The 17922-nt window shown below is 44.5% G+C and overlaps 1 protein-coding gene across 8 annotated transcripts in view; it reads left to right on the top strand.

The window, feature by feature from the left end:
- MTUS1 (microtubule associated tumor suppressor 1) overlaps positions 1-17922 on the top strand; it is a 190262-nt gene that overhangs the window by 157305 nt on the left and 15035 nt on the right. For all 8 annotated transcript variants that reach the window (XM_018041909.1, XM_018041911.1, XM_018041910.1 and 5 more), the window contains one exon: positions 254-320. In XM_018041909.1, coding sequence (XP_017897398.1) covers positions 254-320 — 67 coding nt within the window. The remainder of the gene's footprint in view (positions 1-253; positions 321-17922) is intronic.

Here is a 17922-nt window from a genome sequence, read left to right as displayed (position 1 = left end):
TCAAAGTCAATATTTTTTAAATGGGCCATTCAGTGTGGAACCTGAGAAAATACAGACTTTTTTGCGATGTGAATTTCCTTAACAACTAAGGGACATCTGTGTTTTTTAAACAACACAAACTGTTTAGCCTAAATGATTCATATCTTGGCTTCTCAATTCTGAGTCTCATTTTCCTGGTGATAACGAGTCTGTGTGCTTTACTGAAAAGGGACCCTCTTGAAAACATTAGTAACTTGATGTGTGTTTTCCACAGCGAGAGGAAGCACTGAAACAAAACAAAACCCTATCTCAAGAACTTGTCAACCTCCGGGGAGAGCTAGGTAAGAGCTTTTGTTTTTTCTTTAAAGTTCCAGGGTTGAGGGAGAATGCAGCCAAGTTGGTTTTCTTCTCTGCGTGGTGCCTGGAGTCGCACCCTGGCTGTGTTAGCCCCTCACTCTGGTGTCTTTGCAAACACTTCCTCCTATTGATGTTTCTGTTGAATCTTGGCAGCTCGACCTCAAGTTCGCAGAATTCCGGGCACTGATCTGACTAAGCCGAGCAGAGTTTCTGATGACCAAACCATTTCTCTTCCTGAAAAGAGGGGCAGACTGGTTTTTGTAATTGTGTGAATTCCTGTTAAATAATTCCATCAGGTTTTGTTGATTTTATCTTTTTTTCCTGAACCATTTTTCATGAGAAAGAGTGGTGAGACAGTTCCCTCTCCCATAGCAGTAATTGTATCATACTTCTTGGGGGTGGTCTGTGAGGAGAGAGCATGATGTTGTTAGAAGGTACATCCTGGGCTAATCTTCCCATCGGACCCAGTTCCACCGGGCGCCAGGTGCCTCTCAGGTCTGTGGCACTCGCCATCGCCCTGGGTGTCCCCGTGCCCAGGCCGAACTGCCTTCTAGTTCTTTTCTGGAAGAGTCCTGGGTTCACGAGACAGAGGCAGTACTGCCTTTCCTCCCTGAGCCCACGGGCTGGAGTGGGCTGGCTGCCACGCCAACCCCGTCCTCTGCAGCTCTAGACAGTCTGCTGGCGGCAGTCACTTCAGACTCTGCTGGAATCTTTCACTGAAAGACTGTATTCCTGGCCCTTTGCGGTTTTCCGTGTGTGTGTGTGTGTGTGTGTGTGTGTGTGTGTGTGTGTGTGTGTGTGTGTGTGTGTGTGTGTGTCTGTACGTGTATAAATAATGCAAAGGCAATGGCCAGCGATTAAAACGGCATTCAGTCTAGTTCCGGGAGAGATGGCTCCTTTTTCTGTGGACAGCATCAGAGTTTAAACAGTGTCAATATAATTTGCTGGCACTTGAACACACTTAAGTTCGCCCCTACCCCGCCTTCCCACCACACCCGGTCAAAGAGCAAGGAGCTGTGAACTTGGGGTAAAGCCTTGCCTCTGTATTCCTCTTCTTTTTTCACCTCCCGATGCAGAGCAGCACCGGACCCCTGGCTCACCCTGATGCCTAGCCTGGGGCATCATTTTCTCCTGACCTTAGGAAGGAGGACTGTTTATGGAAGAGTAATTATAAGACAGATGGGACTTCGGGACCCCAAAGAGTTGAGAGTTCTAGGAAAACAGTTCAAGGAAACCTCAGATAAGAAACAAGCCAGCTCCCAGAGACACTTGAGGCTCTCTGCCAGGTCACTGAATGTGACTGCTGCCCTTTTGATTATCCAGACGACCAACTTAACTTGCTTTTGTCTGCGCCTTAAATCATGTAATGGATATAGGGTCAGCAGATCAGGAAAGAGGCCTTTTGTGTGCATTTCAGGGTTCACTCTAACCCGGTAGAGGTGGAGAGGAGCCTCCCTGGGGGTTCACGTTTCAGCCTCCTCCTGCAAGATGAGGCAGACACACCGAAGGAACACTGTTCTCATTCAGTCAGTTTGAATGGGGGAATCCTCTTTTCACCTTTCAGTGGATGGCACGATGCCGTGATCCCAGTGGACCTAGGTACTCAGCACCTCCAGTTAGTCACTTAGCCCGACAGGAAGTAGCTGTGACCATTGGCACCCACTCTCCATCTGTGATAAGGACACCGTGCCCGCGTGTGGCTTTCCTGCTGCTCTTGGAGGGTCGGGAGGCGTGGTTGGCCAGTCCATATCATCCAGTTACCCAAGGCTGGCCTCTCAGGAAGTGTGGCAATATTAATGGTGAATCAGATCGAATGGCTCAAGTACCAGTGCGGAGCGTCTGGGGGAGGGTTTTGGTTCCATGAGAGGAGGAGAGAGAAGCCTGTAATCTTCCTTCTGATGAAACAGTCCAGGAAGACTGCTCCTGAGGCTGCCAGTTTAACTGATGGCAGCATGAGCTGCAAGAGAAAGAAGTTAACATAGCAAAGTTTACCACTCAGTTTTTTTTTTTTTCCTTTTTTTTCCCTCTTTTAAAAGTCCGCTATACGCATCTGTGTCTTTCTTGCTGTCTTGCATACAGGGTCATCATTGCCATCTTTCTAAATTCCATATATATGTGTTAGTATACTGTATTGGTGTTTTTCTTTCTGGCTTACTTCACTCTGTATAATCGGCTCCTGTTTCATCCATCTCAACAGAACTGAGTCAAATGTATTCTTTTTAATGGCCGAGTAATACTCCATTGTGTATATGTACCACAGCTTTCTTATCCATTCATCTGCTGATGGACATCTAGGTTGTTTCCATGTCCTGGCTATTATAAACAGTGCTGTGATGAACATTGGGGTACATGTGTCTCTTTCAATTCTGGTTTCCTCGGTGTGTATGCCCAGCAGTGGGATTGCTGGGTCATAAGGCAGTTCTATTTGCAATTTTTTAAGGAATCTCCACACTGTTTTCCATAGTGGTTGTTACCGCTCAGTTTTAACATGTTGGTTCAGTTCAGTTGCTCAGTCATGTCCGACTCTTTGTGACCCCATGAACTGCAGCACATCAGGCCTCACTATCCATCACCAACTGCTGGAGTCTACCCAAACCCATGTCCATTGAGTCAGTGATGCCATCCAACTATCTCATCCTCTGTCATCCCCTTCTCCTTCTGCCCTCAATCTTCCCAACATTGGGGTCTTTTCAAATGAGTCAACTCTTCGCATCAGGTGGCCAGAGTACTGGAGTTTCAGCTTCAACATCAGTCCTTCCAATGAACACCCAGGACTGATCTCCTGGTTGGATCTCCTTGCAGTCCAAGGGACTCTCAAGAGTCTTCTCCAACACCACAGTTCAAAAGCATCAATTCTTCAGTGTTCCGCTTTCTTTATAGTCCAACTCTCACATCCATACGTAACTACTGGAAAAACCATAGCCTTGACTAGACAGACCTTTGTTGACAAAGTAATGTCTCTGCTTTTTAATTGCTGTCTAGGTTGGTCATAACTTTCCTTCCACAGAGTAAGCGTCTTTTAATTTCATGACTGCAGTCACCATTTGCAGTGATTTTGCAGCCCCAAAAAATAAAGTCTGACAGTTTCCACTGTTTCCCCATCTGTTTGACATGAAGTGATGGAACCAGATGCCATGATCTTTGTTTTCTAAATGTTGAGCTTTAAGCCAACTTTTTCACTCTCCTCTTTCACTTTCATCAAGAGGCTCTTTAGTTTCTCTTCACTTTCTGCCATAAGGGTGGTGTCATCTGCATAGCTGAGGTTATTGATATTTCTCCCGGCAATCTTGATTCCAGCTTGTGCTTCTTCCAGCCCAGTGTTTCTCATGATGTACTCTGCATAGAAGTTAAATAAGCAGGGTGACAATATACAGTCTTGACGTACTCCTTTTCCTATTTGGAACCAGTCTGTTGTTCCGTGTCCAGTCCTAACTGTTGCTTCCTAACCTGCATATAGGTTTCTCAAGAGGCAGGTCAGGTGGTCTGGTATTCCCATCTCCTTCAGAACTTTCCACAGTTTATTGTGATCCACACAATCAAGGGCTTTGATTTAATAAAGCAGAAGTAGATGTTTTTCTGGAACTCTCTTGCTTTTTCGATGATCCCGCAGATGTCGGCAATTTGATCTCTGGTTCCACTGCCTTTTCTAAAACCAGCTTGAACATCTGGAAGTTCACGGTTCACGTATTGCTGAAGCCTGGCTTGCAGAATTTTGAGCATTAACACGTCAGTGGTGTAAAGTGGCTAGACTTGTGGGCATACTCTCCACGTTCAGATCTTTGGTAGCTGGATGACCTCGGGTAGGGGAGACATAGCCCACGTCCTCTGTCCCGATTTCTTTTTCTGTAAAATGGCAGTAACCTTGTCTGCCTTTTTTATGGTGGCTGCGAGGACTATATGAGGTGACTTGTTGCAGAGTCACTACCACCAAGTGTTATGGAAAAATCTGAATGAACTTCTTGGCCAACCCAATAAATAGTGAGATGTGTGCAGTTGACGGCTGTGTAGTAACTGATCTGATGTTTTATGAGGGCAGAGACTATACTGCAGAACCTATATAACCCCATGGACTGCAGGCCAGCAGGCTCCTCTGTCCATGGGGATTCTCCAGGCAAGAATACTGGAGTGAGTTTCCATGCCCTCCTCCAGGGATCGAACCTGCATCTCCTGCTTTGCAGGCAGATTCTTTAGCCACTCAGCCACCTGGGAAGCCCATACTGCAGGAAAGAGTAGTAATTCAGCTAAATATTATTAGAAATCCCTTAGGTCGGGCTATTTTTTTCTCTTGACTTTCAGATGGAAAAATGAGATGTGATGGATCCCTTCCCAATATAAGTGCTTGGGATACACTTTGCCATTTTGTGTCCTGGTCTTCATATGCTCATGTTTAGTGACAATGGATCTTCTAAGTGGACAGAGCCTGATTTCATTCACCCCTTAAATAATGTCATTGTAAGGCTGTTATGGTCAGCTGTTTTCCTGTCCATTCGCGTAGTTTCAGCTACAACCTGTAGGGTGATGACTCGGATTTATTTCTCAGTCTTCTCCTTCCCAAGCTGCAGATAACATTTTTCCCAGTGAAGAGCTGCCTCTAGAAAAGTCAGTCTAATGTAATCAGACTTCCTGACTCCCAGCCCCTCGCTTTGTGAATACTGTGAAGTGTCTCCTTGTTCAAACCTCAGTCTGTTCATCACCTTCTTCAGTGGATTGTTATTCACTTACCACCCAAGCTACCAACTAAGCTCATGATCCTCTTCCTCCATGCTCCATACGATACCTATCTGTGTTCTAAATGTTGTTCAGACTGGCCGTTCCTGACCGTCCTGATTTAAGCCCCATCATTTCTCACCTGCAGAGTATCCCAGTGGTCACCCAGCAGATCTCCTTGCCTCCAGGCCTGCTTCTCTCTTCTCTAGATGCTACCAGGACTAGACTTGTAATAAGTCTCATGTGTGTCATCTAGCGGACACTTCACAAACATAAGTAGACCCCCATTTGGGTTTGGGGATGAAGTCCAAACGTACTAAAGCCAACATGTGTGATGTGGCTATCCGTTTCTGGTGCAGCTTCATGGTGTCTGACCCTCATTCCCCTCTGCACACCTCCTTTTCTCTCCCTGGGTCCCAGCCACAAGCTCATTCACATCTCTTTTGTGCTTTTTTGCATGGATGCCAAGTCATTTCAGTCATGTCCGACTCTGCGACCCTATGGACTGTAGCCCACCAGGCTCCTCTGTACAAGGGATTCTCCAGGCAAGAATACTGGAGTGGGTTGTCTTGCCTTTCTCAAAGGGTTCTTCCTGACCCAGGGATTGAACCCAAGTCTCTTCACATCTCCAGCATTGGCAGCCAGGTTCTTCACCACAAGCACCACCTGGGAAGCCCTTTTGCTTCTTGGGCACACATCATCCTCTCTGAAAGGCTCTTTTCTGTCTTCCCACTATCTCTCTATTTTTTGTCCCCAGACTCTTCCTTCTCATTACTTATTTTTAAAGTCCCAGCTAAAATATTTTGTCTTCAATTGTGTTTCACCCAAATCTTTCAAACACGTGAATTGCATCTCCTACTATACTCTTCATACTGTTCATGGGGTTCTCAAGGCAGATGCTGAAGTGGTTTGGCATTCCCTTCTCCAGTGGACCATGTTTTGTCAGAACTCTCCACCATGACCCGTCCTTCTTGGGTGGCCCTACACGGCATGGCTCATAGTTTCATTGAGTTAGACAAGGCTGTGGTCCATGTGATCAGACTGGTTAGTCTTCTGTGATGGTGGCTTTCACTCTGTCTGCCCTCTGATAGAGAAGGATAAGAGGCCTTGGAAGCTTCCTGATGGAAGAGACTGACTGAGGGGAATACTGAGTCTTGTTCTGATGGGTGGGGCCATGCTCAGTAAATCTTTAATCCAATTTTCTGTTGATGGATGGAGCTGTGTTCCTCCCTACTAGTTCAGTTCAGTTCAGTTCAGTCGCTCAGTCATGTCCGACTCTGCAACCCCATGAATCACAGCACGCCAGGCCTCCCTGGCCATCACCCACTCCCAGAGTTCACTCAGACTCACGTCCATTGAGTCAGTGATGCCATCCAGCCATCTCATCCTCTGTCGTCCCCTTCTCCCCCTGCCCCCAATCCCTCCCAGCATCAGAGTCTTTTCCAAGGAGTCAACTCTTCGCATGAGGTGGCCAAAGTATTGGAGTTTCAGCTTTAGCATCATTCCTTCCAAAGAAATCCCAGGGCTGATCTCCTTCAGAATGGACTGGTTGGATCTCCTTGCAGTCCAAGGGACTCTCAAGAGTCTTCTCCAACACCACAGTTCAAAAGCATCAATTCTTCGGTGCTCAGCTTTCCCTACTATTTACCTAGGGCCAAACTATGGTGGAGGTAATGTAGATAATGGTGACCTCCCTCAAAAGATCCCATGTATGTACTGCCACAGTCCGTGCCCCCAACCCTGCAGCAGGCCACCGCCGAGCCACGCCTTCACGGGAGACTCCTAGACACCCACAGGTAAGTCTCCGGTGGGGTCACTGTTCCTTTCTCCTGGGTCCTGGTGCACAAGGTTCTGTTGAGCCCTCCAAGAGTCTATTTCCCAGTCCTGTGTAAGTTCTGGCAGCTTTGTGGTGGGGTTAATGGCAACCTCCTCTAAGAGGACTTATGCCACACCCACACCCAGAGCCTCTGTCCCTGCGGCAGACCACTGCCGACCCGGACCTCCACAGGAGACCAAACACACTTCTGTCTCAGTCTCTGTGGGCTTCCTGGGTCCTGGTGCGTGCAAGGTTTGTTTTAGCCCTCTGAGCATCTCTGGCAGGAACGGGGTTTGATTCTAAACGTAAATTCACTCCGCCTACCATCTTGCTGGGGCTTCTCCTTTGTCCTTGGACGTAGAGTATCTCCTCACAGCCGCTCCAGTGCCTACCATCTTACTTGGGTTTTTCTGACCTTGGACATAGGGTATCTCCATATGGCTGGTCCAGCGAAGCGCAGCTGCCACTTCTGACCTTGGACATGGGGTATCTCCTCTCGGCCGCAGCACAGGAGACCCCGGTTCAATTCCTGGGTTGGGAAGACCCGCTAGAGAAGGGATAGGCTACCCACTTCAGTATTCCTGGGCTTCCTGTGGCTCAGATGGTAAAGAAGGAGGTGGAAGTGATGGAATTCCAGCTGAGCTATTTCAAATCATGAAAGATGATGCTGTGAAAGTGTTGCACTCAATATGCCAGCAAATTTGGAAAAGTCAGCACTGGCCACAGGGCTGGAAAATGTCAGTTTTCATTCCAATCCCAAAGAAAGGCAAAGCCAGAGAATGCTCAAACTATCGCACAATTGCACTCATCTCACACACTAGCAAAGTAATGCTCAAAATTATCCAAGCCAGACTTCAACAATATGTGAACTGTGAACTTCCAGATGTTCAAGCTGGCTTTAGAAAAGGCAGAGGAACCAGAAATCAAATTGCCAACATCCACTGGATCATTGAAAATGCAAGTGAGTTGCAGAAAAACATCTATTTCTGCTTTACTGACTATGCCAAAGCCTTTGACTGTGTGGATCACAATAAACTGGAAAATTCTTCAAAAGATGGGAATACCAGACCACCTGACCTGCCTCTTAAAAAACCTGTATGCAGGTCAGAAAGCAACAGTTAGAACTGGACATGGAACAACAGAGTGGTTCCAGATAGGAAAAGGAGTACATCAAGGCTGTATATTGTCACCGTGCTTATTTAACTTATATGCAGAGTATATCAAGAGAAACACTGGGCTGGAAGAAGCACAAGCTGGAATCAAGATTGCCAGAAGAAATATGAATAACTTCAAATATGCATATGACACAAGCCTTACGGCAGAAAGTGAGAAAGAACTAAAGAACCTCTTAGTGTAAGTGAAAGAGCAGAATGGAAAAGTTGGCTTAAAGCTCAACATTCACAAAACAAAGATCATGGCATCCGGTCCCATCACTTCATGGCAAATAGATGGAGAAACAGTGGAAACAGTGTCAGACTTTATTTTGGGGGGCTCCAAAATCACTGCAGATGGTGACTGCAGCCATGAAAGTAAAATATGCTTACTCCTTGGAAGAAAAGTTATAACCAACCTAGACAACATATTAAAAAGCAGAGACATTACTTTGTCAACAAAGTAATGACTAGTAATGTCTAGTCATGGCTATGGTTTTTCCAGTAGTTATGTATGGATGTGAGAGTTGGACTATGAAGAAAACTGAGCACCTAAAATTGATGCTTTTGAACTGTGGTGTTGGAAAAAACTCTTGAGAGTCCCTTGGACTGCAAGGAGATCCAACCAGTCCATCCTAAAGGAGATCAGTCCTGGGTGTTCATTGGAAGGACTGATGTTGAAGCTGAAACTCCAATACTTTGGCCACCTGATGTGAAGAGCTGACTCGTTTGAAAATACCTTGATGCTGGGAAAGATTGAAGGCAAGAGGAGAAGGGGACAACAGAGGATGAGATGGTTGGATGACATCACCGACTTGATGGACATGAATTTGAGTGAACTCTGGGAGTTGGTGATGGACAGGGAGGCCTGGCATGCTACAGTCGAGTGGGTCACAAAGGGTTGGACACAACTGAGCGAGTGAACTGATGACTGACTATACTCTTCAAGGTACCTCTTAAAAGTATTTATTTGTAGACCACATAGTCTGGAGCTGTGAGCACCTCAAGGGCAAGGCCAGTACATCCTTCATCTGTGTAGCTCTACCAGCTAGTACCTTGTGCCTGGCACTTAGTACTTCTGATGTTTAGTACATTGACTCAGAGAATGAATGAATGACTTCATTGCTGAGGATGGGAGCTAAGGAAAGTGGGTTTTGTCCTTATAATATGCTAATACTTAATGGTTTCTGTATACAGATATCTTCCTATAAACTGTTAAAAATAAGTAATAATGTAAGATGAGCTGTAATTCTCTTGGAAACATTTTACATTATGCCTGACAATCTCAGTTAATCAGGTCATTTTGAAAATGTCAGCCCTTGAAATAAATTACAGTTCAATTTAATGGTCTACATAATCCACAGCAAACATTTGGCCTCTGAGCTAGGGAATAAATGTGTCATTCTGATTCTTTCCAGGGTCATGTTGGTGTAATGGGGAGCCATAATTATGATCCTCTGTGGTTCCTATTGTTTTATTAACCTTAATGAATGGAATCACATTTTTAATCTAAATTAATAAAGGTTAGTTTGTATTTCACAATTATTCTTCAGCCATCAGAAATAATAGCTAACTCACATCTTGTCCTGATTATTTTTATGTCATGATACAAATGAGATTTTAACCCTTAATCCACAGAGATTCCTGGGTTCTCATAACAATGGCATAAAAGACTAATTGACTTTGCCTTCTGTGTGTAAAAATGATAGGTTTGGCAACATTTATTGAGTGCCTGCTCTTTCCTAACGTCAGTGTTCATCTCTAAATCTACTGGTTTGCATTTTATAGAAAGAAAAAAAGGGAGAAAGAAGAAATTGAGGTCTAACAGTTATGTAACTTTCTTAAGGTCAGTATAAAAAGCAAAGCCCCTGGATAAAACTCAGGAGGATTAGACCACCAAACACCTGTTGATCACAAAAAATATTTGAAATACATTTTCAAATATTTGCAATATTTTTGCAAAAAATATATTGCAACCAAATATTTGAAAGATTGGGAAATCATTGGCTATAAACCACCAGTTTGCATTGATAATTACTTTTGGAATCTTTTTATGGAAGTCAAGAGTTCAAGAAGTATTATTAGATGAAAAAATCTTGTTATATACTAGGGAAAAGTGACTTGGCTCTGCCTAAAGCACTGTACACATTGTCTAATCAACGCTTGACTATGTCTGTGAACTTGAGTATCCCTCACACCTTTATGGAATGTGTTAATTCTTTCACTAGTTTTGTGTACAGTTCAGTTCAGTCATTCAGTCGTGTCCGACTCTTTGAGACCCCATGGACTGTAGCATGCCATGCTTCCCTGTCCATCACCAACTCCCGGAGCTTGCTCAAACTTATGTCCATTGAGTCAGTGATGCCATCCAGCCATCTCATCCTCTATCGTCCCCTTCTCCTCCCACCTTCAATCTTTTCCAGCATCAGGGTCTTTTCCAGTGAGTCAGCTCTTCGCTGACACAGTTTTGTGTACAGTCGTGGTTTAGCAAGGTTGTATATTTAGAATAATTTTAAAACTCTTTGACAGTTAAGTCACTTTCAGTTCAGTTCAGTCACTCAGTCGTGTCCGACTCTTTGCGACCCCATGAACCGCAGCACGCCAGGCCTCCCTGTCCATCACCAACTCCTGGAGTCTACCCAAACTCATGTCCATTGAGTCAGTGATGCCATCCAACCATCTCATCCTCTGTCGTCGCCTTCTCCTCCTGCCCTCAATCTTTCCCAGCATCAGGGTCTTTTCAAATGAGTCAGCTCTTTGCATCAGGTGGCGAAAATATTGGAGTTTCAGCTTCAGCATCAGTCCTTCCAATGAACACCCAGGAATGATCTCCCTTAGAATGGACTGGTTGGATCTCCTTGCAGTCCAAGGGAATCTCAAGAGTCTTCTCCACTTTAAGTCACTTTAGAGTTGCAGAATTCCAGAAGTAATTTTTGAAGTGGGCTTTAATGAAAAATCTATTATATATATAGTGAAAACCAACTGTATGCCAAAACAGAATTCCTTTTTAAAAATTTATTTAATTGAAGGATAATTACCATATTGTGTTGGTTTCTGCCGTACATCAATATGGATCAGCCATGAGTATACATACGGCTCGTCCCTCATGAGCCTCCCTCCCACCTCCCACCCCATCCCACTCGTTTAGATTGTTACAGGGCCCTAGTTTGAGTTCCCTGGTCATACTGCAAATTCCCACTGGCTCTCTATTTTACATATGTTAGTGTATGGTTCCCTGCTACTCTCCATTCGTCCCACCCTCTCCTTCCTACCCGCCTCCCTGTGTCCGTAAGTCTGTTCCCTATGTCTGCGTCTCCATTGCTACCCTGCAAAGAGGTTCATCAGTACCATCTTTCTAGATTCTGTATATATGCGTTAATATACAATATTTGTTTTTCTCTTTCTGACTTACTTTACTCCGTATAATAGGCTCTGGGTTCATCTACCTCATTAGTGTTGACTCAGATTCATTCCTTTTTATGGCCGAGTCTTAACTCCACTGTGTATATGTACCACAGCTCCTTTATCCAGTCACCTGTCAGTAGGCATCTAGGTTGCTTCCATGTCCTAGCTATTGTATATAGTCCTGCAATGAACATTGGGGTGCATGTGTCTTTTTCAGATTTGGTTTCCTGAGGGTTTATGCCCAGTAATGGGATTGTTGCATCAGATGGTGGTTTTATTCCTTGCTTTTTAAGGAATCTCCATACTGTCTTCCATAATGGCTATATCAATTTTCATTCCTACCAACAGTGCACGAGGGTTCCCTTTTCTCCACACCCTCTCCAGAATTTATTGTTTGTGGATTTGTTTGATAGTGGCCATTCTGACAGATGGGAGGTGATACCTCACTATAGTTTTGATTTGCATTTCTCTAATAATGAGTGATCCAAAACTTAAATCTTTATCTCCCTGAGTTGGTTGAAGATGTAGTGGATTCTGTGTCATACGTGGCTTGCTCTTTTTTTATCCATGTCTGTCTGTCCTGAACTTAGACTTGGCTGGCTGTCTTAGTAAATGAAAGGTTATGTTCTTTCACCTGTAACAATGCACAATATTTACCAAGCATGTCTGTTCTGAAAGCCTCTTGAGTCTTCCTCCTTGTCCTGGCCTTTTCCCTCACTTGTCCTTGTTTAGTTCTGATATGTCCGTTTTTTCCTGATTTAAATCATTTGTCTGGAACAGTGGTTCTCAGACTTCACTGTGTAATAAAATAGGCCAGGTTGAAAAGCAGATTTCCAGTTCTGACTCGGGTGGCTTGGGATGGAGGTGTCCATTTGTGATGGTCATCCCAGTGACTTGATGCAAGTGCTTCCTGGACTACACTCTGACAGCGCACTAGCTTCCAGGATGTTGTTTATTTCATGTAATATATGTGTAAGACTTAAGAGAGCACAGTAAGAGAATAATACCAGAGAGCTCCAACTGAACCGAGTTCATTCTCATATTTAGGCTTTCAAATAATTTGCAGATCAGTAACTTTGACCTGCCCCCTTGAACTTTGACCCCTGAAAATGAATCATCAGGGAGGACAGGCAGAATAGTATCAGACTTACCTAGAGAATCCCAGGAATGAGGGAGCCTGATGGGCTGCCATCTATGGGGTCGCACAGAGTCGGACACGACTGAAGCGACTTAGCAGCAGCAGCAGCAGCAGCACCTTTTTATTAACACTTGTATTAATTTATTATTTTATTAGAATAAAAGAACCTTTATTCTTTTGATTGAAGTGTGATTTCCTTAAAGGCTTAACTCACTTGCCTCGGGCCTGAAGCTTGGAACATTTATACTGGTTATAGTCAGCCAGACTTTTGACTCAGATCCACTTTTCAAGCCTAAAATGTTTTGATTGGTCCATGGAATGTTTGCTAGTGTGATGATGAGAGCATCTGTTTTGCAGCATGTTGTTGGCCAGTGAGACAGTTGAAAAACAGCAGAGCCTTTTCAAACGTTTTATTGGCAGGGAGAGCCCCAGGCTCCATGGAGGCCCAGCTGGCACCCCTCTCTACTAAGATCTGTTGACTGGGCCAGACCTTCATCCTGCATGCAAATCAGATTTCATCAGGACTAATCAGTGTGTGGGGGGGAATATTGTTTGTTTGTTTGTTTGTTTTACCTACCCTACCTTGCAGACCCTCTTGCTTCCACTAGAGAATTAAGCCCTTTTCCTCTGAGGTGTCCATTGTATGAATGAATGAACTTCTCTTTTAATGCATTTCAAGTTGAGAAAATAGCCACTGCGATCAGGTTCTGTGTTCTGTGCTGCAGGACCTGCATTGAAAAGGGCTGAGTGGGTTGAGTTCTAGACCCAGTCTTGCCACGTCCATTCCCTCTCTGGTCTAGTGGAGTGAGATTTCAGATAATGCCTGTGTTATTAACTCAAGACATGATTATATTACCTGAAATAAGTGTGAAAGCGCTTGGTAAAGGATAAACTGAGTTTTAAAGGGAAGGTGGTATTATGTATGGGAGAATGGATTTGATGGTGCAGGCGGTTTGTGAAAAGAAATTCCTAGTAAGTTGTGATTCGTGGAAGCCTTTTGAAATCAGTTCTTGTCAATTCATATCATTCCAAGAGCAATCTGAAAGCTCTTTGTTAGCTAATTTTGAAATTTAGAGACAGACCTTTGTCTCTCCCACATAGCTGCCAGATTTCTTGGTCTTGTGAAAAAGCAGTGGCTCTGGGGAGCAAAACCTGGGGCTTTCATGTGTAGATGAACTTTCTGCAGATAGTCTGTGAAGACTCACTCTACACAATAGGACACTTTCACTCTGTCCTCACCAGACTCTAAGGTTAGCACAGCAGGGGGTATTTAGTACTACCTGGCGTGTCAGGGAACCAATCTGCAGAAAACTGGACATGCCAGTTGTTGGTGGGGTAGGTCCCTGCCCTTCTGTAGTTCTGTGGACACCAGCCTCTCCACTAAGTAGCATATTACTATTTAAAAAGGGCTACTTGGTAATCTCCAATTTTAAGCAGATTAAACCCTAGTTTAAGAGAGTTACCATCATTGTCACATGTCCTAGAAGGGTATCATGAGCAGATTTCCCTTCAAAGAATGATGCAATGAAATAATCGTGCTACTATGACAGAAGGCCATGTCCCCATCGATGGTGCTGGGACTGGGGTACAGGGAAGTAGGTTAAGATAAACATTTCTCTTCTTTTTATACTCAAGTGGTAGCGTATTATACATTCTGTTCCACACCTTGTTTTCCGCTTTGCATTTCTTAAAGATCAGTACACAACGAACTTCCTCAGTCCTTTTTTAAACAGCTGTGAAATTATTTTATTTTTTGAACATTAGTCCATTATATTATAATGGAATAATTAATTCAACCAGTTTCTTCATGGTGGTCATTCGGTTATTTGTAATATTTTGCTCTTATTTAAAAATATGCTCTAGTAAAGAGCCTCGTATGTCCCTCATTTCGTAGGTGTGGGAGTATATCAGTAAAATAAATTCTTATTACTGCAATTTCTGGGTCAGAGGAATATGTAGAAAACAATGTCAGACAAGCCCAAACTGAGGGACATTCTGTAAAATGCCTGACTCTTCAAACTTGTCAAGATGATGAAAGGCAAGGGAAAGACACATTCACAGACTGGAGAAGATGGAGATGGGATGGGTAAATGCAGTGTGCTGTCTGGGGTTAGAGCCTGGAACAGAAAGAAAAGGACGCAGCTTGGAGTTTAGTTAATAATCGTGTGCCGGGGTTGGTTTCTTGTGTTAGTCGCTCAGTTGTGTGTGGCTCTTTGGACTGTAGCCTGCGAGGCTCCTCTGTCCCTGGAATTCTCCAGGCAAGAATACTGGGGTGGGTTGCCCTTTCCTTCTCCCGGGGATCTTCCCGATCCAGGGGTGGAAACTGGGTCTCCTGCATTGCAGGCAGATTCTTTACCATCTGAGCCACCAGGTTAGTTTGGACCAATGTCCTGTCATAATATATGACATCAGCATTAGGGGAAACAAGGAGAGAGGTCTCTGGGAACTATTCTATCCATGCAGGTTCTCTGAACATCTAAAATTATTCTACAAATGTTCATTCTTAGAAACAGGGGCATTAGTGGAAGAACTGGTGAAATCAGAATAAAGTCTGTAGCAGAGTTAAGAGTAATTGCTCCGATGTTAAAACCTTACATTTGATGAATGTCCTGTATCTAATAAGATGGTAACATCTGGGGAAGTGAGGTGAGGGGTGCACAGGAACTCTTGGTACTCTTTGTACCTTTTGTGTCAATCTAAAATTATTCCACAGTTATCAGGTTTTTTGTTTTTTTGTTTTTTTAAAAAAACACATCTGTCCTGAGAAATGTGTGCTGTTCAAGAAAGGAGTAGAAGGTGCCAGAAATAAAAGCAGGTGAGGTGGCCAGAGAGAGACCTGGAGGAGGCAGGAAAGGCTGGATCAAGCATCTCCTGTCCCTGCTGGGTGGGGCAGAGAGGGGAACTTGGCTCAGGGAAGGGGCAGCAGCCACAGCAGTCCTGCTGGAAGCATCTAGAGAAGGTGTGGGCACACGGCCAGAGGGTGATGTCATCTGCTTTCCTGCTCTTTCTGTCACGGTATCTACAGGGCATCATGAAACTGTGCGATCTTCCGAGTGACCCTACCTCTGCCTCAGTTTTCTTTTCCGTTTTTCTCTTTCATATTTTATACCCAATTTAGATAAAATTACCCAAAAGTTGGGGAAATTCTATGGCATATAATGTCAAGAACAGTCATATAAGAAAGTGAACTTCTGAAGTGGGTGTGCACCCTATCTGTGGAGGTGTGGGGGTGTGTGTTTCTATCTTCTTTCAATACTAGACAAGCAGGGCTACTTTATCACATTCTGTCAAAGCCCCCCCACCCCCCTCCCCGCTCCCCACCCCCTCCCCGCCCCCGCCAGAGTGTCTGTCTTTGAGGACTCTTCAAACCCACTTGAATTGGTGGACTTTTGCAATGCTAGTAATAGTAACATTTGTTGTATGCCTACTCTAGTTAGGCACCCGGCCAGGCGCTCCCACGTATATTTTATTTAATTGTGCCAGGAACACACAAATATTATCTCCATCTTAAAAATAAGGAAATTCAGGCTTAGAAGGTTTGTTTTGCGCAAATCACACAGGAGCTAAGCAGTATGGCTGAGATAAGTATTTTACTCTCATCTGTTAAGACATCTTATTTGTGTTCCTGAGAATTAAAATATTTCCAGTTGTCGCAAGATGAAGCCTTCTGCTCAGATACGAAAACTAAGAAAACCTCTGTATCATTTCAAAAGAATACTAACAATTTAGGGCCATGGTTGTGTAATGTTTTTCTCTGTAAACAGTACATTCATCAGTCACCAAAGGGCAATTGGCCTCCATGAGATGGAAATAATACAAGCCTGACCTCTTCCTCTTAGATAAGGCCTCCAGGACCAATTAGGTAACAGCTGGACTTCACCCCTTGGGGTAAACAGCTGAAGGACCATGAGGAAACCAGCTCTGTTGTCAAAGGTATTTCTGGCATTGTGCCTTTTCTAGATGGCATCCAGATAATTGAAAAGGAGAGATTTCAAGCTTTTCACCATTTCTGAAATATTTTTCCCTTGCCCCGTTTTCCACGTGTTAAACTGTCAGGGGAGTGTCTCTCTGTTTTTCCTGTCCTGTCATTGGCTTTGGGTTCTTCTCTGGCCTGCTTCATCTCAGGTTGAAAATGTCCACTTCCAGCTTGTAATGTGGCGACATGCTCTAGGGCCCATCTTGTCAATGAGTTAGTTTCTTTCTTTGTTTCTTGATGCTGAGGAATTTGTTTCTCATTTTAAGGAGTGGATTGCTGCAGGGGCTTTCTCATTTTACCAGCATGTGCAGGATTTCTCTACAGGCAGTGGTCTCGTTGGTGCCCTTCATCATACACATGCTTTTAAAACTCACCTAATAGAATGATTATAACCGCGAGGACAAAGTGTTAGTCACTCAGCTGTGTCCGACTCTTTGTGACCCCATGGACTATAGCCCACCAGGCTCCTGTGTCCATGGAATTCTCTAGACAAGAATACTGCAGTGGGTTGCTGTTCCCTTCTCCATGGGATCTTCCAGACCCAGGGATCAAACCCGGGTTTCCTGCATTGCAGGCAGATTCTTTACCATCTGAGCCACCAGGGAAGGACAGAAGGACCACTTTGTACTGCGTGGATTTTCTGTCCGTGCAGTAACTTCATGAAAACAGTGTCACCTAAACTTGTGCAAAAACTCCTTGCTTAGTCCAGATTCTGAGAGATTTATGTTTGGTTTGGCTGTGTTGGGTAATTGATTGACTTACCGTGAAAGGAATCCTGGAGAATGAGCAGGGAAGGGACAGACGGAGAATAGGATTAAGAACCCAGGTGGCCTAGGAATCGCTCCTAACCTGTAGGAAGTACAAGGAGACGTACAGGATGGAAGCTGGAGACCCCCACTCCCCCGATGAGTGTGGGGTGCTAGAGTGGTCCCAAGAACCCTTGATGCAGTGTTGACATGCGTGTCCTTCAGAAAAGAAGTATTCCATGAGTCTTTATGCCAAGTAAATGCTTCCCCAGGAGCCCCGGCCAGTTCACTCAATGCGGAGCCCTTCGTGTGAGACATGGCTTTATGGACCAGCTGCTCCCCACAGCTGCAGGCTGACGTCACCACCTGGGGCCAGGCCTGCCCTGCAACCCCACTCCCCTGGGGGCTTTCTTCCACTTTCCCCTTCCTTCCCTCCTGGCCTCTTTCACCTCACCCACAGAGGCCAACAAAGTTAAACACTATTTAAGCTTTTTTTTTTTTTTTTTTTAAAGAGGAAACACCCTGTTCAGCCACCAATGTGAGAAGATTCCCATCTATTTTATTTTCAAGTTAAACATTCAGACTGACAGTCATTTGATGACAAGCAGATGTGTTGAAATCCAGCAGGTGTTACTGTTAACTTCCCC

The sequence above is a fragment of the Capra hircus genome, chromosome 27, assembly GCF_001704415.2.
Source record: "Capra hircus breed San Clemente chromosome 27, ASM170441v1, whole genome shotgun sequence".
NCBI lineage: Eukaryota > Metazoa > Chordata > Mammalia > Artiodactyla > Bovidae > Capra > Capra hircus.
The sequence above is the reverse complement of the archived record's forward strand: the minus strand, read 5'-3'. Positions and strand labels throughout refer to the sequence as shown.